The 25059-nt window shown below is 35.1% G+C and overlaps 2 protein-coding genes across 3 annotated transcripts; one reads left to right on the top strand and one right to left on the bottom strand.

Moving 5' to 3' along the window:
* Positions 1–16: 16 nt before the first annotated feature.
* LOC145940985 (uncharacterized) lies at positions 17–24958 on the bottom strand. Its single transcript, XM_083046711.1, has 21 exons — positions 24784–24958; positions 24266–24652; positions 23750–24050; positions 23426–23655; positions 23041–23233; positions 22775–22941; positions 22502–22697; positions 22338–22397; positions 21983–22107; positions 21793–21894; positions 21461–21703; positions 21288–21383; positions 20718–20947; positions 20419–20629; positions 20210–20325; positions 4948–5227; positions 3709–3906; positions 3344–3520; positions 3042–3244; positions 2833–2964; positions 17–2031 (listed from the first exon to the last, which is right to left on the bottom strand). The coding sequence occupies exons 2-21, from the start codon at positions 24452–24454 to the stop codon at positions 1977–1979; spliced, it is 3504 nt and encodes a 1167-aa protein (XP_082902837.1). The 5' UTR covers positions 24455–24652; positions 24784–24958; the 3' UTR covers positions 17–1976.
* On the top strand, positions 13410–20226 carry LOC145940988 (uncharacterized). 2 transcript variants are annotated; one of them, XM_083046714.1, is made up of 5 exons: positions 13410–13605; positions 18172–18346; positions 18463–18656; positions 18745–19088; positions 19210–20226. In XM_083046714.1, the coding sequence occupies exons 1-5, from the start codon at positions 13592–13594 to the stop codon at positions 19935–19937; spliced, it is 1455 nt and encodes a 484-aa protein (XP_082902840.1). In that variant the 5' UTR covers positions 13410–13591; the 3' UTR covers positions 19938–20226. The 2 variants fall into 2 exon arrangements, with proteins under 2 accessions (XP_082902840.1, XP_082902841.1); XM_083046715.1 differs by lacking the exon at positions 13410–13605 and adding an exon at positions 16757–17667.
* Positions 24959–25059: the final 101 nt, after the last annotated feature.

Raw genomic sequence — 25059 nt, 5'->3', positions numbered from 1 at the left:
AGAGAAAGAGGATGTGTTGAGAAAAAAAAAACGGCTTTGTCTTATATTACAAAACGGCCGTTTATGGATAAACATAAAAAAAAGTATGATAATGGACCCTGTGCGCGAGCCTCTATATTATGTATTTTATATATAAATATATAAAAAACAAGTTTAATAGCTGAACGTTTTTAGGAGGACGAAAATCTTGTGAGAGGCTTTTTATTTTTATTATTTGTAATTACCTAGTTTACATGTTCACCGTTTCGTACGATCATTGAGATCATAAATAAACATCTGTGTAAAGGAATAAAAAAACGATATAATAAATTACTAAATACGAAGGAGAATATGGGAAAGATATATATGTATATATATATAGAATGTTGTGTGCTTGTTTCCCTTCTCTCCGTCGTATTGAATGAATGAATGTGTAAATGACAAAAAAAAATATATATATATATATTATCGAAGGTAGAAGACTCTGGACGATGTGCAAGCCTTATCACAGTCGACAGTCACACATCTTACACGTACGTACACAACAAAACAATTTTAAATGTAATACAATTATGTGTCGTCTACTTTTCACTTGTGCCACTTATTTTTAATATCTAATTACAATAGTCATATAAATATATAATACGCTTCGGTTAGACAAAATTGTGGAAAATATAAAATTTATTGCGATATATGAATTGAGTGTATGAAAACTCTTAAGAATATAAAATTTGAGAATTATACAAAATTTGTACTCTTGAAAAGACACTAGAGGTATTTAGCTAAATTACTTTACTTTGTAATTTTGTTCTTTGAAAAGTGCGATACATGTTTGTGATAATTCTTATCATATTTCTTATAGTTATTTCTTATCATTTATATCTCTATCTATGTAAGACTTATTGTTTAATATAGTTAATTTTTACTCAAAATTTCTTTTGTATAGTTTTTAATCTCGATTTCACAAGATTTGCAAAAATTCAGATACAAATTTTTCATTAAAATCGTATATAGTATTATTGTCTTTTCTGTTTCTTGTCCACTTTTAATCATTCTTCTCTCAATATTCGTTTATATATCTCAATATAGCATCTCACAATATTTATTATACATTCTATATAAATATACATCTCTATAGAAGATCCTGAGAATGCTCCAGTTTTTATTATTGATTAAATTTTGGTGACTGTTTAAATACAAATTTATACAATGTAATCCATATATTCTTAATATTTTCGCAATAATTTGATAAATTATTAAATTAATAATCTTTTAATTTTTTTCTTGCTTATATCGTCAAAATCATCTATATATGATACTTTATCTTTTCTTTTAATTTTACATGTACATGCATTGTTTATCTTTCGCATACAAGTAGGTTTTTTATTCGATCCTCTGTAATATTATTTTTAGTCGCACAATGAACTCTTCGCAGTTTGAGTATAAATAAATAATGTTGAGGTTGCATATTATTATTTTTTTTGCAAAATTTAGTGTATTTTAAAATCGGACTATTACACATGGCTTTTGCTCAAAAGTATAAAAAACATTGTTTTAAAAAATGCTTTTGTCTCGCATTGCTTTAATTACTTGACTTATCTGGAAAGATTCTCTCAGCTCAGGCGAATAGAAACTTTGTATCTAAGAAGGCTTGCGATACACAATTAATTTAATTAATTTGAACAATCCAGGTTTTAGGTACTCTAAAGTGTCTGCTATTATCACGTAATATCTCATTTCTCGTTGCTTAAAAGCGTTTTAGTTTCTTAGCGATTTCGCCTTTGATATCCTATCCATATTTTGGAGATGAGGAATTATATTAATATAATATCTATCATGCACGCGTTTAAACATTCACACGATTGTCATGACGCATTTTTCTTTGTGCATCCGCAAATTATCTTGCGGTGTATTCATTCTACTCCTCTGTCGACGTTATTCTTTATTCGCAAATATCTATGAACCAAGGGACATCAAATATATGTATATGTAGTACTCTATATAACTACATTTAAATCTACATTGAAACTGTCCGGACTCGAATTTAGCGACCTGCAAAAACAAGCAGAGAACAAGACAGATGTTAGTGTGTGATACAAGATACAATATACAAATTTCATAATTATCATAATTATCGCGTTGAAAAATTCGTCTACGTCTATCATCGAGCGAATCGTCTTGCGCCAGAAAAAAAAAATAAAATCTCTGTAGATGATAAAAAATTCATATATATTTTTCCTACAAATGTGTACGCAGATATACAAGTATAACGTCGCACACAAAAGGTATCTCGAAAAAAAGCCCAACAGTCCTTACAAAGTCTCGACATTAAAATCGCGTTATCTAACTATAAGCGACTTTCCCGCTAAGGAAGATTCGAGTTTTGATTCGTGTCGAACTTGCGTCGCGAGGGTGACCTTCCAGGACACGGGACGAAGTCCAGGGAGACTGAAGGAACGCGTTTCCTGATGGAGCATCGACAGTCGAGCGAAAACGACCTGGGTCGATCATCGAGACTCTTCGATTCGACCTTCTGACCCGGCTCGCGAACGCAATAGGTGTGTTTGGGAATCGCGGTAAACGGTTTCCTCAACCAGTCTGTTTGCCTGCTGGCGGATTCGTAATTGGCAACTGATCAATCGTGATCTACTTTCTAAAGGCGATCATTATCACGCTGATTCTACCTGAACGCGGGAGTCTCGGCAGTGGAAGGTTTAGCTTCCGAAGAAGGAAGGATCGGGCGATGGAAGGGTTTTTGGAGAATCGTGGACTCTTCGGAAACTCTAGATTAGGGAATCGATCAGACGGTAGATGATATAAGAAGGCGTAGACGAGGGAGAAAAGATTAAGTACCTGCGACTCTGTTCCTCCTTCCTCGCGCGGTCGAACCTCTCGTTGGTGACCTGTCTTCGGAGTTCGCTGATCTGTTTACTGTACTCCGCCGCTTGATTCTGATACTGCCTAAGCTCTGCGGATTCCGATGATCTACGAGAGAAAATGTAGACGCGTAACGTAAGAGATAATGAGATACAAATGCGTGTAATATATAACGAGACGCGTACAGTTTACTCTGAAGCTCGGAAATTTTCTGTTTTAATCTGGAGATCTCGTTTTGCAGCTCCTGATTTTTCGTCTGCGCGTTGATGGACTCCTGCCTAGCCTGATCCAAAAGAGTCTCCAATCGTTCCACGGTCACGCGATCCCTGGTCATCTGTTCCTGCATGATACTCTGCTCGGCTTTCAGCCTCGACACTTGCGCCTCGTACTACGTGAAAGTTAGAAAAAAAGTGCGCCGTCAGGGAGAAATCAAACTGGCGTAGGTAAAAAAAAAAAAAAATTAGAAATATAGATAAGGGTATTTTACATGTTCCTTTATGGTATTTTTGTCGCCGAGTTGCTCCACAAGCGTGTCTTTCTGTTGATCCAACTTCATGCATAGGTCCCTGACCGCCAATAAATCGGCCTCGGCTCGGTGTCTCTGTTCAATCTGCTGTCGCAGCTGCGTTTCCATGCTGGCGACGCTTTGCGTTAGATTGCTTATCTGAAAAAAATCATTAAATCATCATACATGATGAAAAGGTCTAATATGTACTTAACTTAAGAATTAATCGTATTTTTCATTAGCCTTGACCTGAATTTACTTATTTTCAGCTGCGTATCATCGTAGTAGTACAAATAAACGAGAAATACCAACGATTCCTCGCATCCACTATGAGAAAAGAAAAATACCTGTGTCTCATAGCCTTTTATCAAACAGTCCCTATCGGTCAGTTGACGATCCAGATCGGCTATCTGATGCCTCGCGGCTTGAAAGGCACCTTTAGCTTCTGCCGCCTCGGATTCTAAGCTGTGGTTGCTGTTTTCCAAGACCGTCGCCTCTAAACTGAGACTGCGGAAATGGTTCAGCATCTCCGTTCTTTCGTTCTCCTGAAAGAATCGAACAAAATGAGGAACGTTCGAGGTGAATATTTATTAGCAATGAAAATATCTCTGAAATATATGTATGATATGATATTTGTTGATAAAATAAATATAATTGAAATTAATATTATGATAAAAAATGTAGAAAAAATCATTTTTTGTTTATAGGGGTACAGGAGAGTCTAAATATTGAGATTTTATTTTATTTATAAATATGTTTATTTTTTCTCTAATAGGAAAAATTGATAAAAAAATAGTTAGAAAAATAAGAATATTAATTTTTGAGATATTGTTATAAAAATGTATAATGAATGAAATTAAATTAAATTAAAATAAATATAAGACTGATATAAATATTGAATTAAAATTCCTACTTTTTGATTTAGAAGTTCCTCAAAAAAATGTAGAAAAAATAATTTTCTGTTCATAGAAGTATAGAGAGAAGTATAAATATATTAAATTTCATGAGATTTTATTTATTTATAAATATTTATTTTCCTTAATAAGAAAAATTGATAAAAAATTAAAATATTAATTTTAGAGATTAGGGGTTTTTATAAAATAAAATTTTTTAAATAAAATTATTTTTTTTAACTAATAAATATTGCTATATAAAAATGTATAATGAATAAAATAAAATAAAATTAAGATAAATATATATAAGGCCGAGATATATAAATATTTGAAATTCCCATCTTTCGATTCAGAAGTTCCTCAAAAAAAATGTAGAAAAAAATAATTTTCTATTCATAGGTGTATAAAAGTATAAATATTAAATTTAATGAGATTTTATTTATTTATAAATATTTATTTTCTTTAATAAGAAACATTGATAAAAAATAAGAATATTAATTTTGGATTAGGGGTTTATAAATTAAAATTTTATTTTATTTTATATATATATATATATATATATATATATATAAAATATATATATATATATAGTGAATATTGCTATAAAAAATGTATAATGAATGAAATTAAATTAAATTTAAATAAACACATGCAAGGCTGAAATATATAAATATTTAATCGAAATTCCCATACCTTTCGATTCAAGAGTTCCTCAGCACGGCGCACCTCGCTGACGTAGGTCTGCAGCTGCCTCTTGAGATCGTGGCACTCGGTGCGCGAGGTCTCCAGCTCGCGTTGCAGGTTCTGCACCTCGCAGGTCATCGCCGCGAGGTCGTCCTGCAGCTTTCGGTTCTCCTGGATCGCATTCTCGCGGTCCATCGACGCGGCCTTGAACTGTCGCTGCAACGTCTCCATCTCCAGCTGCAGCGACTTCAGCTGACGTTCCCGCTCCGCGCTCTGATCGATGCATATTCTACAATTAATACCATCGTTGCAGAGGAGGAAAAAAAAATATATACAACGCAGAAGATTATTCAAACGCTGGTATATAAATCATTTTTTTTATTCAACAATATCTTCGACCTTGCAAGGGTATCGACTTCTATTTTCATGATGTTTATTCGATCCCGAATGTTTATGCAGGTCACGTGCTTGTTTCACAAGATGAATTCGCGAAAGAGGACAAGGGCAAACTTTATTTAGGCGTCTATCGTTTCCCAACTCTTTCTCGAAATGAAGAGCACTTATACGTGATAAGATTTTTATATCATCGTTTATACAGAGAGAGATCGAGGATTATTGCGCTGTAATTCGCCAAAAGGCGAAACCGATGGAATCTCAATTTATTCGGTTTATGCCGCACGTGGAATGACATTAAATTGAACAACATCCCGGATGAAATCTTCACCAGGAAGAATAACTGGACACGCGAAACATCATCGCGCGGCTTTCATCGCGGAAAACGTTATTGACAGCTAATCATTTCCTAACTTTCGACAGGCACCAACACAGCAAATCGCTCTCGTCGGAGTTTTAGCTCCTCTATAAAGTGTCTCTAAAGCCACCAATGGATCATCCATCATTCGCGCCGATATTACGCGCGACTTGCGTAATCCTTTACGAGACTTACAACGAACGAGACAGGCGCGAAAAGGATCCGGACGACTTTCTCTCGTCTTTTCTTGCCGTCCTACTCAGCAGCAGCCGCGCGGTCCAGCGGATCTGGTCCGAGTATGAAAGTGAAAACAAATTCCGCCGAGCGAGGAAAGCATTTTTCGCGCGAATTTTCCGCGATCGCGCAAGACAATCACAAATCTATGATTCTACTTGGACGACAAATTTTGTTTTCAGCCAACAATTAGTCCCGAAGATATACAGGTCTGTTCTCTTCAGCTGAACTATGGCTGCACTAGCACTAAACTCAGAGTTGATCTATTTTACTCCACATTGGAAGGAAAGAGATAAACTTTGTTCAGCTGAAAAGAATAGATCTTAAATTTCGCATTAAAAAGGGCGGAATAATTTTTAATAATTTTAATAATAATTTTGTTTGATCCTTTCGTCAATGAACGGGTATCTGGGTATCCAAAACAACATTAATGTCAAAAATGTGTCAAACTTTTCTTCACCCGAAATAAAATGTAAAGAGCCTTTATATTCGAAAATCTCCTAAAATATAACAGGAAAGAATGAATGTTCGATGCTATAAAGAAAATGTTGCAATGCAATGTGTAAAAAAAAAAAAAATAATAGTTGGTACCTAAGTACCCAATAAGATATACAGGTCTGTTCTTTTCAGCTGAACTATGGCTACACTAGTTCAGAGTTTATCTTTTTTACTCCACATTGGAAGGAAAGAGATAAACTCTGTTCAGCTGAAAAGAATAGATCTTAGATTTCGCATTAAAAAGGATGGAATAATTTTTAAGAATTTTAATAACTTTGTTTGATCCTTCCGTCAAAGAACGGGTACCTCGGTATCCAAAGCAACTTTAATGTCAAAAATGTGTCAGAACTTTTCTTCACCCGAAATAAAATGTAAAGGGCCTTTATATTCTCCTAAAATATCCTAAAATAAATAAGAAATCTAAAATATAACAGGAAAGAATGAATGTTCGATGCTATAAAGAAAATGTCGCAATGCAATGTGTGAAAAAAAATAATAGTTGGCACCCAGGTACCCAATAAATTGATGAGAAGGTGAAAATTATGCATTGACAGAAGGGTTAAGGCTCCTGGGTGCTCACCGCGGCCATATTGGATTGTGACGTCAGAAGCGAGAAAGCACACGCTGAAAATTCTTAGATGCCATTTTTTAATGAAAAGATATTTCGATTAAACAGCACTTAAGATGGCTTTAGCACACTCTTAAAAACCCCCGAAAACTATCCTTTTCCCTTTATAACCAATCAACATCTGTAAAATGATCGAGATATCAGACTTTGACATGCGGAATGACTGCGCATAGACCAGACGGACTGGGTTTCATAATATTACATTTTACAGCTGTTGATTAATTATAAAGGGGAAAGGATAGTTTTCGGGGTTTTTTAAGAGTGTGCTAAAGCCATCTGAAGTGCTGTTTCATCGAAATATTTTTTTATTTCGAAATGGCATCTAAGAAATTTAGCGTGTGTTTTCTCGCCTCTGACGTCACGATTTCGACATGGTCAGAAAGGAGCCAGGAGCCTTAAATCGATTATATAAGATGAAACACTTTTCTTTTTCCAAAGTTACACACTAGAAGCGAGGGAGCTTGATTTTCAAGTGGAAAATTTATCTTCATTATCTTCATTCCTGAAGATAATATTATGAATTCGTACATATATAATCGGTTCTCTCATAGTTTGATCGCGTGCGCCGATTCGTCACGCATCGATGCGGATTATCACCTCGCTTAATAATGACGATGGAAATTATGTCACGGATGTTACAGAAGAATGCATCTCCGCGCGATACTCGAAGAAATAATTTCTCTATTTCCATCAGGCGCTCGCGATATACAAGATACAAATTTCTCTTCCACCACGAAGCCCCTCTTCGTCGAGGAACGAAACCGACGATGAAATTTATCGCGCCATAAACGCGATACCAGTAGTGTAGTTTCCAGTTTTTCTTTCAGCGTAACCCTTCTGACACGGAAGAGATTTCCGGTACTAAAACGAACTGGAGAGAAAATTTTCCAAACGACAAAAGTCTCCTATACGTAATTCAATTAAACTCTGAATATTATTATTCACCGTCTAATAATTGTCTGTCTTCCTCTTGAGTGTTCAAGTTCACATTTTCACTCTCTCTTTCTTCAGCATCGTCGTTTGAAGAAGGAAAGTTCACAGCTACGACGATATAAACGTAAAAGGAAAAGTACCGTAGAAAGCATCTCGCACCAAGTGCTCCACGTTCTTTTAATATATGCAAAGATGTTCCTTTGTACAGACAGAGAAATGCTCGTCGTAGCTTCACATTCGCTCGTCTAATTACAAAGCTTAATATACGTCAAAGTACCTCGCACTAATCTTATGTGAGATAGATTTCGGTTGGTCTTTTCATATGTTGTAACCTATGACCTGTTGAACAAAAGATGTAGCCTCAAAGCTAAATAATGGACAGTTACTGAGCTACAAACAACTCGCAGAACCTGAATGTTTCGTGTTTGATTGGCTATAAATCAGTAACTATCTATTATTTAGCTTTGAGCCTATTACATTTTTATTCAGCAGGTTATAAGCTACAACATATGAGAAAATCAGCTGATTTTACCAAGATTCAATGTTATATAGGATTAGCTGGATTTTTGAACCTATATAAAATCCTAAATGAAATTGAATCCCGGTAAAATCAGCTGGTTTTCTCATATGTTGTAGCTTATGACCTGCTGAACAAAAAATATAATAGGTTCAAAGTTAAATAATAGACAGTTACTGATTTACAGCCACGAAACACGAAGTCAAACACGAAAAACTCGGGCTCTGCGAATTATCCATTATTTAGCTTTGATTATGTTTTCTATTATATCTTTTGTTCTCTAAGCTACAACATATGAAAAAACCAGCTAATTTAATCGAAATTCATTTCACATAAGATTAATACGAGGTATTTTGCTTTAGATTCCAATATTGACGATCGATGTGCACTTTTTGCCGCGATCATATGATGTGAAAGCTATAAGATATGTGTGTATATAATATATAGTCAAACGCGGTGACTCGCAGCTTCTATCTTCTATTTAAGTGCATCTCGAGGACTCGTTTAGCCTGAAATAAGATCTGCACTAGCGTGGCTTTGACCAAAAGCGACGAAATCTTTGTGGAAACACTCTGTGTGAGTCAGAGAGTGCATCGCCCTAAGAAGGGTCCGCTGGATCCCTCCCTACTTCTCGATTGCCTCATCGAAAGCCGTACCGTTTTACACTTCGAAATTGATATAGCAAACGGTACTAGCTGTCTCCTTACAGAGAATCTAAGAAAACCTCAAGAAATCTCAAAGAAAGTGAGATACAACATTGCAACTATTGTATTAATTTGTGAACCTTTTAGCCTCTTTAGGATATATATTTTTTAATATGTATATAAATTTCTGAGGAACTAAACACGAGCGAAATGTTTATGAAAATTTTAAAATTTTGAATGCACTATTTTATTAATGCAGTTTTTTTTAAATTTAAATTATAGAGGATTTTATTAAAATTTATTAAAATTATTAAGAATTTTATTGAAATTAAAATTTTATTTTCTTTAAACTCGTAAATAATAATTTTACTTTCTTGAACTTCTTAATAATAATTTTACCTTCTTGAACTCCTAAATAAAAATCAATAGACGATACTCAGGGTATTATATATGCGCGAGTCATCTCTATTATTCATAGTTAAGTCGAGAGATTATGTGAAGAGGCGCGCCCTTTAGAAGAGACACTCTTTGGTTTAGCATTACCGTTATAGGTAAAGGGCATTGCACGCGATCCTCTCCTCATAAACCAAACTTATGTGAGAACAGATAATATGTGAGGAGAAAATTATATTGCGATCCCAAAACATATATAAAATTATTCAAGCGAGCATTCGGTGTAAAAATAAATGAACACTCCTATTTAACAAATTGAACTCGTAAGACATTGAAGGGAAAATAAAATCAACGAAAAAATCTTCTAAAAAAAAGATAAATGTATTACAAATTCTTTTTAACAATCAATTTATTGAAATAAAAAAACCTCAGTATTAGTAATATTATTTTCATAATTCAAAAAATTTTTTTAAATATATTATAATTAAATGTATATTATAATTAAATGTATTATCATTCATAATAATTTAATAGACTATCGATTCTATTTTAAAAATATTTTTATCTAGAGAAATGTATATTAAAAGTTTTTGTATTATTCCTTATCAAACGCAATGAAACTTAATTTGGGACGGTCTCGTGATTTTCAAGGCTAAGCAGCAATTTAACATATATTATAATGATATCAATATAGCTTTCATGATCAAAAATTAAAAAAAAATATTATAATTAAATATACTATCATTTATAATTATTTTGATCCTATTTAAAGAATATTATTTTATATACCTGGAGAAATATATATAAAAAGAGTTGTATTATTATTCCTTATTAGACGCAATCAAACTTAATTTGGGACGGTCTCGTGATTTTCAAAGCTAAGCAGCAATTTAACATTAATATATTATAATGATATCAATATAGCTTTCATGATCAAAAATTAAAAAAAAAATATTATATAGTAATTAAATATACTATCATTTATAATTATTTAATATATTATTTTGATGTTATTTAAAAAATATTATTTTATATGCCTAGAGAAATATACATAAAAAGAGTCTTTGTATTAGTATTCCTTATCGGACGCAATCAAACTTAATTTGGGACGGCCTCGTGATTTTTCAAGGCTACGGCAATTTAAGATGCCAAGAAGGCTAACGAAGCGACGACGCGAGTAGCGATAATTTTATGAGAAATGTGACAATGTCTCGCTTCTGGCTTCTCTCGTCAGACTGGATGATTGTCGGACGATTATGCGTTTCCCGTTACCGGATTTTGCCTTCTCGAGTCCGGTGCCACGGAATTATGCAACAATTCGTGAAGAAACCCAAGAAACCGGCCCACGAAGAGCCATCGCTGCTGATGGACGACGGTGTTTCGGGAGGTCGAGCGACGATGAAAGTCGTCCTCCTCGCGTAATAAAGATGTTGCGTGAAAGTGTCGCAACGGTGAATCTTTTTTTTTTTTTTAAGGGGAATCTTGGCGAGACAAGCGAGGGGACAGTCGTAGTATTGCATAAAAAAAGTAAATAAATAAATTCGCCGAAAGGACGAATTTATTTATTTACTTTTTTTTTTACGCGCAATACTTTGAAAAATCACAAGATCGTTCCAAATTAAATTTGATTGTGTTTGATAAGAAATAATAATACAAAAACTCTTTTTATATACTTCTCTAGACATAAAATTATATTTTTTAAATAGGATCAATAGCATATTAAATAATTATAAATGTGATAGTATATTTAATTATAATATATTTAAAAAGTATATTTTAAAAAATTTTTGATCATAAAAGAAATATTGATACTATTATAACATATTATTGATGTTAAATTGCTGTAGCCTTGAAAATCACGAGACCGTCCCAAATTAAGTTTGATTGCGCTTGATAAGAAATAATTTATTTATTTTTTTTTTTTTTTCAGGTTTTCTTTTCATCGAGGAATTCGCAACTCTTTCGATAATTTCCCGGAATTTTCGTCAAATAAAAGATTATTAAGTTGATTCGATTGATGCAATAATCTATATAAAGGTGTATATATAATGAATTCGAATTAAATGGAAGCGAACAGAGGATCAAACTCCGTAGATGATCTCATTCGATCTACGCGTTAGAGATTTCCAAATCCCACGCATGGGATATCGATTTTTTCCTTCCCCCGCAGCTGCATAAGAAGTAAAATATGTACGTATTCTCTGTTAATGCCGAGCCGGATGCAGGACGCGACATACGCAATCCTTCCTTAAATGCGACCGCGATTGCAAGAGAAATAAATAAACGCACATCTCCGTATCTATATCTGGACTGAGTCTACAATGAAGATTATCAGCAGTGTCGTGCTTAGATGATTTTAAAATTAGCTAGATAAAGATAAAATGAGATAAAAATATGTAAATTCATCTTAGATAAGATGAAGATGATTTTGTTTTAAATGTATCTAGATAAAAGATAAAATTATATGACGATTCATCTAGATAACTTCCAGATAATATTATTTTTAAAATCGCTTATGTAAACAGTTAAAAAATGTAAATAAATAAAAATGTAATGTAAAATCAAAAAAATGGAAATTATAAAAGAGATATAAAAATATATTCATAGTTTTTTATTTATAAGTTTTTATCGTTTACTGCTCAAGTTCTACTATACTTAAAATATTTTCATGTGCTATGAAACTCTAAATCAAATTATCTGAATATTATTTTAGATAATTTAGTAAAGATAACACTTTTTTTTATCTAAGATGCAGATATAGATAATACATTTTTTAATTATCTATATAAAGATAAGATAACGCCAAAATTTCATCTAGATGATCATCTATATAATTTTATTTAGATAACAGCAAACACTGATTATCAGACACCGCGATCGTCATATAAATATAACAAACCTTCTAACAGATCTGATATTGAACAGCTGATCCAATAACGGAAACGCGGATGAAAACATCCATAAAAAAAAAAAAGAAAACAAATATTTAAAGTACTACTGTATTTCGTAGGGCTAAAAAAAATTCCAAAGTATCCCACACTAATCTTATGTAAAATGGAAAACGGTTAAATTAGATGGTTTTTTTCATATACTGTAGCTTATGACCTGCTGGACAAAAGCTGTAATAGCCTCAAAGCTAAATAATGGACAGTTACTGAGCTACAGCTAGTCAAACAACTTCCAGAATCTGAATTTTTCGTGTTTGACTGGCTGTAAATCAGTAACTATTATTTAGCTTTGAGTCTATTACATTTTCAGCAGGTCATAAGTTACAACATATGAGAAAATCAGCTGATTTTACCAAGATTCAATGTTATATAATATAGGATTAGTGCTGGGTTTTTGAATCTATATAAAATCCTAGATAAAATTGAATCCCGGTAAAATCAGTTAATTTTCTCACATGTTGTAGCTTATAACCTGCTGAACAAAAAATATAATAGGCTCAAAGCTAAATAATAGACAGTTACTGATTTACAATCAGTCAAACATGAAAAACTCGGGCTTCGCGAACTGTTTGACCGGCTGTAACTCAATAATTGTCCATTATTTAGCTTTGAGGCTATTGAATCTTTTGGTCAGCAGGCTACAACGTATGAAGAAACCAGCTTATTTAATCGAAATCCACATAAGATTAGTGCGGGATATTTTGGAGGTCACCTCATCAAGAGAGGATCCGGCTCGGATGTTACGTCTTGGGAAAAACATATATGGGGTAAAAAGGAAAAGGGATCCGGTTTTTCCCGGATTGCATGGACTGCGCCTAATAGTTAGTCACTTTGAGGATTCGACGAATAGCGAACGATCTATCTGTCCATGTCCCACTAGCGGATTCGGTCCCCGGCTTCGGTCGAGTTAGGCAACAGCCTAAGGTAAGAACCTCGAAGCCGGGACGAGCGCGAGTCAGTCTCGCTGAGCTTTCCGCGGCGATAAGACCGAAACCTTTCGACGAGACTCAACTCGAGCTTCTGATATGGGATGCGGAGGACCGAGCGATGAGCCGAGAGAAGAGATAATTTGTGAAACAGTGACGTGATACAACAACGACGACGAAGATGTCGAGGTCGAGGTACGTTTCTCGCGGAACCAGATAAGTTTCTTCGGAGATGTATCGTGTATTTATCGTAATGTGATAAATAACATACTTTGATCCGGGATGGAGGAGTAAGCGGTATGATGGCATAAATATTTTCCTCGAAAGGTTAAACAAAACGGCATTTATATCTTCCTTTCACCATCTCGGAAGCTGCGAGAGATCATCTGGCGCGAAAGGACGAGGCATCCTTGAATCACGTGGAAATTATAGAAATTAAATATTACAATGCAATATTTTATCATCGCTTCAAAAGCTCTGTTGTCAATGAACCCAAAGTAATTTTAAAATGCTCGATGAAGCAGATAATATATATAAAAAAAATTGTACGTGTCGAAAAAAAAAAAAGGAAGAGATGACAAAGTATTACAGGTAATATTTAATTCTCCCAATCGAATTTCTATAAATTCCTCAAATTTTCATTACACATGATTCAAGAATGTCACATTGTCCCGTATCTTCTTCTGATAAACTCCATTGATGCAAAGATGAAAAATTATGCATCGACAGAAGGATTGATATAGAACGTATTAGAAGGAAATTAATCGAATCACCAAGCTCCTTTAAGCAAAAGAAAAAAAATGTTACGTGATTTTGTTTGTATTGCGTGATTTTGCGGCGCAGATTATGATGTATTAGCAGACACTTTCTTTTTTTTTTTTTTTACTGGAATATAAATCCACCAACACCCCGCCAACGCGTTACCGAGATACGCTTGATTATATAAGCGCGATCTTATTAATGAGACAGCGCGATTCGAAGTATCGCGTATAGAAAATTCCTCGTAGAGAGTAACGCGGGTTTATTTCCTTGCAACGCGTGTACGACATGCGTGTATAAGACGAGTGACTTGGGTAATAACTGGTTATTACAATTTAACGACACGGAAGACGGAGAAAGTGCATCTCCGGCAAAGAAAGTATAAAATCACGGAAAAATAAATATAATTGCAATAACGCGTCGCACAAATGTCGCCGGGCCCTGAAAAAAGGATATTATGATGTGTTCCACAAAGGAGCATAAAATTATATCTGGAAAGTTTTATATATGTGAATTAAAATAACCGCGTATATATAATCTTTACTATATAAAAGCACCTTTGCATCAGTATGTGGCAATTAAATTATAATGGCATTTTAATTCAAATTCCCACAAGATTTTATAGAATTCGCGATATATATATTATTATAAAAAAAAATTCGTAATAATCTAATGAGATATTTTTATTTTAAAAAAATATATATCTGAGGTGAAAAAAATATAGATTTTTATTTATTTTTCTATATTATATAAAAATAATTTAATGAGACATTTTCATCTCAAATATATGCGTATTTGATGAAAGTGTCTCATTAAATTATTAGAAATTTCTCTTTACTATGTCGCAAGTAAACCATTTTGATTTATATCTTTTTTTTAATGCACCAATTTAATTCGGCCAACTTTGATAAGTTGGCCGAATTAAATTGGCGCATTAAAAAAAGGATATAAATTATGCAATACACCCCACGTTGCATAAGTTATTGGCATACATATATAGAATGTCATCGCCGCAAGGTAGGCGGTAATAAGGACACGTCGGATAACAGGAATTCGCACGATGGCAATTGGCTTTCGATCGAAAGAGAATTTCTGGCACGTGCCTTCTCGCCGAAATTTATCGCAGAAAGATTGTTTCAAACAATACACACCGAATATATATATTAAGAATTTTGCATATCAAAATTTAGTAATCGTAATTCGATTACTAATTCATAAATCGTGAGTAAAATCGGCCGGAATCGACCTCGATTTTTGCTGAATTTTTGCAAACTAATTTCGCATTTCTACACCTTTTTCGTTTAATTATAAAAATTGCTGGAAATTAATATTTATATATTTAATTTCATTTATATGTTTAATTTAATTTAATTTATAATTTTATAAATATATTTAATTTAATTTATAATTTTATAAATATATTTAATTTAATTTATAATAAAATTATAAATTAAATATATAAATAAAATTTTTTATTTAATTTATAATTTTAATTTGATTTATATTTAATTTATTTAATTTTAAGCAAATTATCTCAGAGAGTTCGCAAAAAAAGACGCGTTTCGTCGACTCCTTATTAAGGAAGATCGTTTTCTACATGTTTATGGAAAGGATCGATACCATTAGTAATTAATTTTCGCTATTTGTCTCCTAGTGCGCAGATCGAAATCCCATATGAACGAGAAAGTTCTGACGTAACTCGCCCCTTGGCGGATCGTTAATTAGACGATTGTGCAACGAGCACGTCGCGTTCGCACTTACTACGAGCATCGATCTTGTTTACGGACGAGGTAGTGTGAACGTCACGGATAACGATCTCGCGCCTTTTGTTCACGCTCGACTGTTAAACCGATTCAGCGACGCGAGGCGTTAATGGGAAAGAGGAAAAAAAAAAATACTTCTTTCCGCGTATAGAGAGTAAACATACTCACGCTTGCGTTACGAGAGGCGGAATGCGGTAACTTGCAGGAGTTCGCGAGGCCTTCCGTCAACGAAAAGTTATTTGTCAAATGTGGAAAAAAATATCGAGAAAGTTAAACTACATATTGCATCACGTTATCTTATCTTAACTTAACGAGACGCGCTTTAATTGTTATTTTTCGGTGCATCATCTGGATGAATCATCGATGACAACCGTGAGATTAAATTAATCAACGAAACGTCGTAATAAGAAGGGATAAAATTCTTGACAGTTGGTGGAAAGTTGCAGAAGAAAGCTCCATTAGCAACAGCATTTGACAAGATCTCGCGCTGTTTAATTACTTCCTCGATTTTTAAAAAAGAGAGAGAGAAAAGTAAACTAAATGCCATCGCATTCCTTTCTGAACGAGCAACACGTTTTCAAGAACCGCAAATATATATGTAATTTACAATCAATATAAAGAAAATTTTATATTCTTAATATTTTTATATATAAATTTTATATATAAAAATTATATTGAGATATTATATTGATATATAAAAATTATATTGATATAGAAATTAGATCATAGAAATTAAATCAACTGTTTTTTTTTTTTTTTTCATATGTTGTAGCTTATGACCTGCTGAACAAAAGATGTAATAGTTTCAAAGCTAAATAATGAATAGTTCCTGAACTACAGTCAATCAAACAATTCGCAGAATTCAAGTTTTTCGTGTTTGACTAGCTATAAATACCAGATCATAAGCTACAACATATGAGAAAATCAGCTGATTTTACCAGGATTCAATTTCATCTAGGATTTTATATGTAGGTTCAAAAACCCCTAATCCTATAAAATTGAATCTTGGTAAAATCAATTTCTCTCATATGTTGTAGCTTGACTTGCTGAACAAAAAATGTTATAAACTCAAAAAGCTAAACAATAGACAATTACTGATTTACAGTCAATCAAACACGAAAAACTCGGGTTCTGCGAATTGTTTGTGTAGCTGTAGCTGGCTATTACATCTTTTGTTCAGCAAAGTAAGCTACAGTATATGAAAAGACCAATTGATTTAATAAAAATCCACTTTACATAAGATTAGTACAAGGTATACATCAATAATACAAAGAAAATATCGTGAGACTAATTGTCAGTCATTCAAGATTTGCAAAAATCGTTGATGGCTACGAGACTCAAATCTATCAAAGTCATCGGTAAGATTTCGCGAGACAGAGCAAAAAAAAAAAAAAAGAGAGAAGAAAAAAAGAGAAAAGACCTCTTGCTTTTCGCGACACGGGGAGCATTTCTATACGCGACACATTATTCTTATTCCGAGCACACATGTCGTCATCCTAAGCCCTGCCGCCATCAGGGACAATGCCATTGCCATAGTGAAACAGTGAAAGTATGGTCATTTTGCCCTCGCGCGCGCCTGAGCCCCTGCTCTTCCAACTTCGCATGCAAGCACGCATCGACACGCGTTTCGCGATAGTAGTCTCGTTTTGAACGTCGCATCTCTCGGCAATAAACGCTCTTCACGTAGTAGCGTGAACGCGTGAAATTATTCGTGCACGCGCGCTAAAGATGACAGGTAAAATCGGGGTCTCTCGCTTCACGTCATCGCTTCACTTTAATCCCTCTTTCGATGCACAATTTTTTTTCTTTCATCAGTGTATGGGTATCCAGGTATCAGTCATGTGTTTTCAAACTGCGACAATTTTTTTTTGTAAATACAAATGGCTCTTACCAGCCTTTTTTATACCATATTTATATATCAAAGCACGTTTTTTAATTAACTAACAAATTTTTTATAGCAGTTGCTGGGCTGATCAAACATTCTTCCTACATTTCACGAGGTTTCCAAAGGCTCTTTGTATTTTGTATTCGAAACAGAGATTTCCGACACACATGTTTAGCGTTTTTAGAGTCGCTTTATGGATATCTGTTCATTGACAGAAGAATAAATTGCAATTGATCAATTGCATTACATTTTTTGCTCATTCCTCACACGACTCTTGGCATCATCATCCCGATCATCGCGGAACAATGTCCCTTTCTCCCAGATTAATTAATCTTCGACCGCGATAACTTTCAGCGCGATGCGGATCCTCCTAGGATGCCTCATCTGCCTTCTGTCAGCGGCTAACGCGAGGACCGCGATTATGCCGCCGCCGTGGGCTGACCCCTCGAGCAACCCCTGCGCCGCGCAACCGCGCGGCTGGCAGTTGCTGTACTGGCCGGCCGATGGAAAATGCTACAAAATATTCCAGGTAGGGGTGCTTTATAATCTCAGATATCCATAAGAGAAAGAAGATTGCATCTTGAATATGTATATTCGTGTCGCGAGAGATTGATCCGATGAATCCTGATGAACCCTCCATTTCAGATCGGTGCCCCGTGTCCGGAAACCATGGAACTGGGTCCCGCGGCAGACGGCGGCGGCACCATCGCGGAATGCCGATGTCCCCCGGGAACCGCGCAGTCCCCCAGGGACGCCCTGTGCCATCCGATATTCACGAGAGCGTCCTGCTCCGAGGGTCAGTTCTTCGCACCTGTACCCGACGTGACCAGCAAATTGGGGTGAGCAAAAGAGCAACTCAATCTCTTCTTCTAATTCTTTTAAATAGATCATTCGGAGATGATCGATGATGAACCACCTTCTCTTCAGGTCGAGACGACGATGGGGAGTCTGTCGCGATCCCGAACCCTGCGACGAGCGGGACGAGATCTACTGGCCCAGGGACGGCAAATGCTATCCTCGACTCAGCAGAGGCCCTTGTCCGCGCGGCGAGCTCCTCGTCGCCGGCGAAGATGGTCTGGCGACCTGCTCGTGCTCGACGAGCGGCGAACTGGGCAGGTACCATTGGCTGGGGAACGGCGGCGGTTGTCACGAGCACTACACCAAGGGTCCGTGCACAGAACCCGGGGAGCTGTTCCTGCCGGGTGGCACATGCGGCTGCCATCCTCAATTACCTCACTACCACGAACCGAGCGGAATGTGCTATCAACTGGGTGAGACAGTCATGGTTCGATCTTTAATCGAATGATGAATTCTATATAATCAAATTATAGATAGTCGATTATAAATCTGGTCTTTAAATAATATTTCTCTCTAAATTCCTTTCAACCTCAGGCGGCGTCGGTCCATGTTCGCAAGGACATCATTTCGTGGTAACTATGGACACCCAGTCGTCGACGCAGGAGGACGTCGTACGAGCGAGATGCGTGTGCAAATCGGGGCACGTGTTGTACAAGGACGGACAGTGCTATCGACTGCACACGAGAGGACCCTGCGAGGGCGGTTACATGCTGATCAACTCGTCGACCTGCGTTCCGGTACCGTGCAAACGCGGCAGGCTGTACTTTCCCCAGGAGAAGACGTGCTACAAGATCGGCACCCGGGGACCGTGTCCGAGCGGACAGATAGTGCTGTACGACTACAACGTCAGGCCGTCCCTCGACGGGATCGGTTATAACGGCGTGTGCGGATGCACCAGTGTCATGAGAAATGCCGGCAAGTGCGTGGGAGTCGACGGCAACGACTGCGAGAGCACGCCGGGCGTGGTGATGATCAACAAGACCTGCTACAAACTGTACACCCAGGGTCCGTGCACCGCGGGCGAGTGGTTGGTCGCGCAAAGAAGACCGAGGAACTCTCGGCTGTGGCGAGAGGGCAAGTCGCGATCGAGAGCCAGATGCGAGTGCCGACCAGGTTACAAGAGGATCGTCGAGAGCTCGGGAGAGGCTCTGGAGGAGCTAGAAGAGCTGGAAAGCAACAGTCTGATCTCCCTGAACGGCTGCCAGCCACCCGCGGTGAGCTTGGCGAAATTTCTCAACGATAACGTCAAGTCGAGGATATGATCTGAGTGATTGTGGAGTTCATAATTTATTACACATTTCTTAAATTTATTTTTTTTTACCTAACGAAGGACTTAGTTTTGTATATAATGTTATTTTGTAGCTTTTTATCTTGTCTTACGAAGCCTTATTTATTATGTTCTTTACTTTAAGCATTGTAAATATGCCGACTATGGTTTATCGTGATTTGTAAGACCTAGAGTTTCTCGAGAGATATGTGCCACTTTATTTTCTAGAACCTACTGGACGTTGTAAATAAACGCAGATGTACTTACTCGTTTTTATGCTGTAAGTCGCGGATTTGTAGTTGTATCCCCTCTGTTTCTTGATCCTTATGCATCAATTCTCGTTCCAATGTAGCGATCTTCTCCGTTTTCTCGTCCAATGCCATCTTCAAAAAAAAAAAAAAAAAAAAAAAAAATTGATTTTATAAATCATCATTTTTGTGAAATAGCTATATAATTTGCTGCACTATTTTATTTACCAATAATCGATCCTTCTCTTGATCCAAAAGTGTCATGTTCGCGCGCAGATTATTAATTTCTTGCTTCAGCTCCTTGATTTGATCATTCAACTGCGTTTGTTGTTGCTCCATACCTTTATTGCGATCTATAGCCTTGTTCAATTCCGATTCTGCCTGCGACAGTTGACCCTGAACGTCCCCGAGTGCTTGATCCGTTTGATCTTGCAGGGTTCTGCGATGGAAAATTTCAAAGGTCGAGAGATTACACTCTATTTTTCTTTTAAAAAAATTTTTGTTAAGAAAGATTTGATATATATTACCGTAGTTGAAAATATTGCGTCCGTTGTGCCATTAATTCTTGCTTCGTACGGCGCAGTTCCTCTTGCACGTCGCCCAATTGATCCTCGAGACCGCCTATCGTCGCCCTCTTCGTGCCTTGAGTCACCAACAGATCTTGCCGTTCTTTCTCTATATGTTTCAATCGTGTCTCCGCCTCGACTAAACTTTCCTTGAGGCGAAGCTGTTCATACGTATGCGCTTCCGACATCATCTGTATTATCCAATCATGCATCCGCAACGCATGGAAAGTATAGTGAAAATTAGTAATAAGTCACTACTAATTATATTAATCATATACATATAAAATTAGTATATATATGATTAATTATAATTATATTATATATTTAATTATATATATATATAATTATATTATTTGTTCTATTATAATTAGTGAAAAAATTGGGTAGAAAATGTTAAGATTGTTATTAACTTAGTGATTAATATTAAAATCAAATAAAAATTTAAGTTTAAATTTCAGGGAACCTAATAAGGAATGGAATATTTAATCAATTTAATTTAATTTACAAGGGTGAACAATCTCTGCGTTGTACCTTAAGTCTCTCCCTCAACGCATCACGTTCGTCTATGAGTCGCTCAACATCCGCTCTAGCTGTATCTCGCTCTCGTTCCAGACGTTCGAGCATTGACTGCGCAACATTCAAATTGGAATGTTCAAATTGCAAATAAAACATATTTATATCTTACTTAAAAACACTGTAAATACCTTCGCGCTGATGTTTTCGGTAGTTATCGACGAATCAGACATACAGATACAAGTACGGACAGGTTTGCACGATCTACAAGGGACACATGACTGTTTCTGTTGATCCTTGTAAGTTTTCAATCGTGTTTCCAGATCCAGCTTTTGGTAATATAATTCTTCCTTCTCCCGTTGTGCTTTGCTTAAAATTTGCTCCATGTCGCTTAATTCGCGCTTCAATTCACATATTCGTGTCCATAAGTCAACCTATACAATTCATTATAAAATATTAAAATTAATATAAATTTTTAATATAAATATACTCGTGCCATATTCCTTTCAGATTCAATTCTTACGTTATCTTTGTCAGAAACTCTGCGTTGCTCATTTCGACAATTAATGTATTCCTTCTTGTAATGATCTCGTTCTGTCTCCAATCGCTGAATTGACTGTTGTAACTAGCAGGAAAAAAGAGAATCATTTTTTTTGTTGGTATTATATTCTTAATAAGATCAGTCGATATTTAAATTAACTATTTTAACTTACAGACACATTTTTTAAATCCGCTTCATCAAGCAGTCTTTGCATGTCAAAATTGTCTGTATTCTTTATAAGTTTTCCATCTTTAATTATTGTCTGATGATCTATTTCATTTTTGTGGTTCTTGAATGCTAAAAGAAAAGATAAAAAAAAGTTTTTAATATACTACTTATGTGACAAAATTTACACATAATATGATTGCATTTTCCAACAATAATTCTTCTATAAAAATATGTTTAATATTACTATGTAAAATAAAAAATCAACTTGTTACTAATATAATTTTTTCTCTCAATGATTTTTTATTTATATATTTATTTTTTTAAATATTTTATTAATATTATTGCAATTGATTAAATACCTTGTCTTTGGTATTCATTTTCTTTAGTCAGTCTTTCCATCTCATCGTTTAATCTTTTTTCTGCAATATTATATTTTAAACTTTTACTCTCGGCAAAAATAATACAGGTTGTTAAAAAAAAGAGATATCAAAGTCGAACACTTAACAATTTTGTGATATCATACCAATGATTGCTAGCTGATTGATCCTATCAGACATTTGTTTCTTTTCATCTAATGTAGATTCTAGAGTACGTTGGATATTACGTTTTTCAAGCTTGCAAGATTCTAGATCTGCTCTCAACTCCTGAACCTCTCTACGTTCTACAGTTAACTCGCGTTCTAAGACATGAACCTGTGTCATGACATCCTCCAACTTTTCCTAAAGAAACATACAAGTGTCGAAACAAAAAAAGAATTGTCTTAGAAATGTACATAAGTGTAATTCGTGATAATTACCTGAAGTCTACAAACTCTCCTATTATTTTCTTTAACCGCAGAATTGCAGTCAGCCTCTACAGCTAATGCAACATGATCTATATCTCTCAATTCTTTTTCCAATTCCTCATTTCGTTTTGCTAGTTTCATCGCCTGAGACATTGCGTCATGCTGTTTATTTAGAGATTCTGCATCAATGAAAATATTATACAAAATATGTGTCGATTGTTTTCCTATGATTAGTCCAATTAAAAAATTCATCTACTTTAATTAATTAAGTAGCTTGCCTTTTAACTGTTGTTCTAACTCTAGTTTGGCGTGTTGAAGAATCCTCACTTCGCTAATTTCTGCATCATGAGCGGCGCCAATTTTCTTTTCCAACTTCTTGCAACAAGTGCAATCCCTGCTAACTGCGGCATAAGAACGTCCGCCTTCCAACATCTTTCTTAATCGAATTATTTCTTTTTCTTTTGTAGCTAGCTGTAAAAGATATTTTGTTCTATAAAAAATGTGTTAACGAGCAAAACTTGCATCGTTAAAGATATTATCACCATGCATCAATGATTCCTAGCATGCAGGATATAAATGACTATTAGCGTACACAAGATTTTCCATTTTTTCCTAGAAGAAATATTCAAGAATTGCGTGCATAAATATTGGCGTTTAGTATACCTGTTTTTCAAGGGTCTCTATAGTATCTGTTTGTAATAAAAGCTCCCCTCTTAATTTTGTTACCTCCTGATTCAAACAGTTCATCTTGTGATCTGCCATGCTTACTATATCTATTATCTTAGGCTCGGCGCTGCTTAATTTCGGCAGCGAGCTACTGCTCTTTGCCCTTGGCATTGGCTCGGCTTCTAAGACAGGTCTCCTAAGAGGATAACAGGGACGCTTCTTAGCAGCTGTAAAAATTGTATAAATACATTGTCATTTAAAAATTAATTAATCTGTTTTGATATTTATAAAAGAAAAATTAATAAAATCATAAAAACTTACAAAATCCCACATTAATAATGGTTGGCTTTAAACATTTGCCTTGAAGTTCTAATATCTTCTTAGATTTAGCGGCTGACTCTGTCTCCAGCTCCTTTATCTTATGTATGTTACGCGAAGATACCAATTGCAAATCATTGCATTCACATTCTAGCTTATGTATCTGCTTTTTAAGATCCTTGATTTGTTTCTGATGTGCTTCTTTAGCCTCTATCAGGTCCGTGTGAAGCTGATTACATTCTTGCACCAATCTTGCATTATCACATTTGTAGGGGTCAACTGTCAATTGCAACTGACTATGTGCCTGCACACACACATGCGATACATTAGGTTGTATGTGAATTTTCTTGTTTTTATCATTAAAACTAATTCATTATCTGAAGTTGCTCGAAAGATTAATCTTTGAAGTTAGACAATAAGACTCTATATGCATTCAACTGTTGCTTCCTCTCGCAAATTTAAAAAAGAAACTTTGAATATTCTTGTAAAGAAGAATGATACCATTTTGTTTCAACGTACCTCAATATTCTGCTGGGCGATGGCCTTAAAATGTTTCAGACTGTCCGTAGTCTGTACAAGATCAGACAGTAAAGTCTCTATTAGAGGTAAAGCATCTAATGACAGCGCTTGCTTATATCCCAAATTATCCAGATGTTTTCTAACTGTCCGATACCTAGAGGCAACATTATATTCTGCCTCTCCATTCATTCTTACAAAGTGTACAATTCACAAAATGGTTCCCACGAATTATACATTAATTATTTACAAGAGAGCTCCAAATTAGATCATTTTTATGACGATTATCACCGACGTAACCTCAAGTCTTCGTCGTTGTTACAATTACAGAAATATATACAATATTTTCTCATTATCTCTCACACTGAATAGATACAAAAAGTTTTATTGCTAAAAATGACATAAATCTGAGTATATTATCATAAACAACACGTTAATTCTGTAAAATATTTCATTTTGCTCATATTAATCATTCTTTTCCTCAACAAAATAATTCATTCATTCACAATTTTAATACATACGTATCACTTATTGAAGAAAAAAACAGAAAAAGAATATAATTTTCGCGCTCTGGAATCGTCAACAATTCATTCAACAAGAACTGTTTGACAACACAGTTCAAAAATGTCGCCAATCTAACAGCCCCAATATTTTTTTTTCCCACATCTCCCTAGATCTCCCTAGATTCAGCCGCGAATCGGAAAGAGTTCGCTTTTTCGAACAGACTCAAATTTATTTTCAATGCAAACACAAAGAAATGAATTATATCTTTTGCGATGTAGTCACGCACGCGATTC

Source organism: Prenolepis imparis, unplaced genomic scaffold (assembly GCF_030444845.1).
Source record: "Prenolepis imparis isolate NDT839.2.m4 unplaced genomic scaffold, iyPreImpa1.0 SCAF_9, whole genome shotgun sequence".
Taxonomy (NCBI): domain Eukaryota; kingdom Metazoa; phylum Arthropoda; class Insecta; order Hymenoptera; family Formicidae; genus Prenolepis; species Prenolepis imparis.
This window is presented reverse-complemented; position numbering and strand designations above follow the sequence as displayed.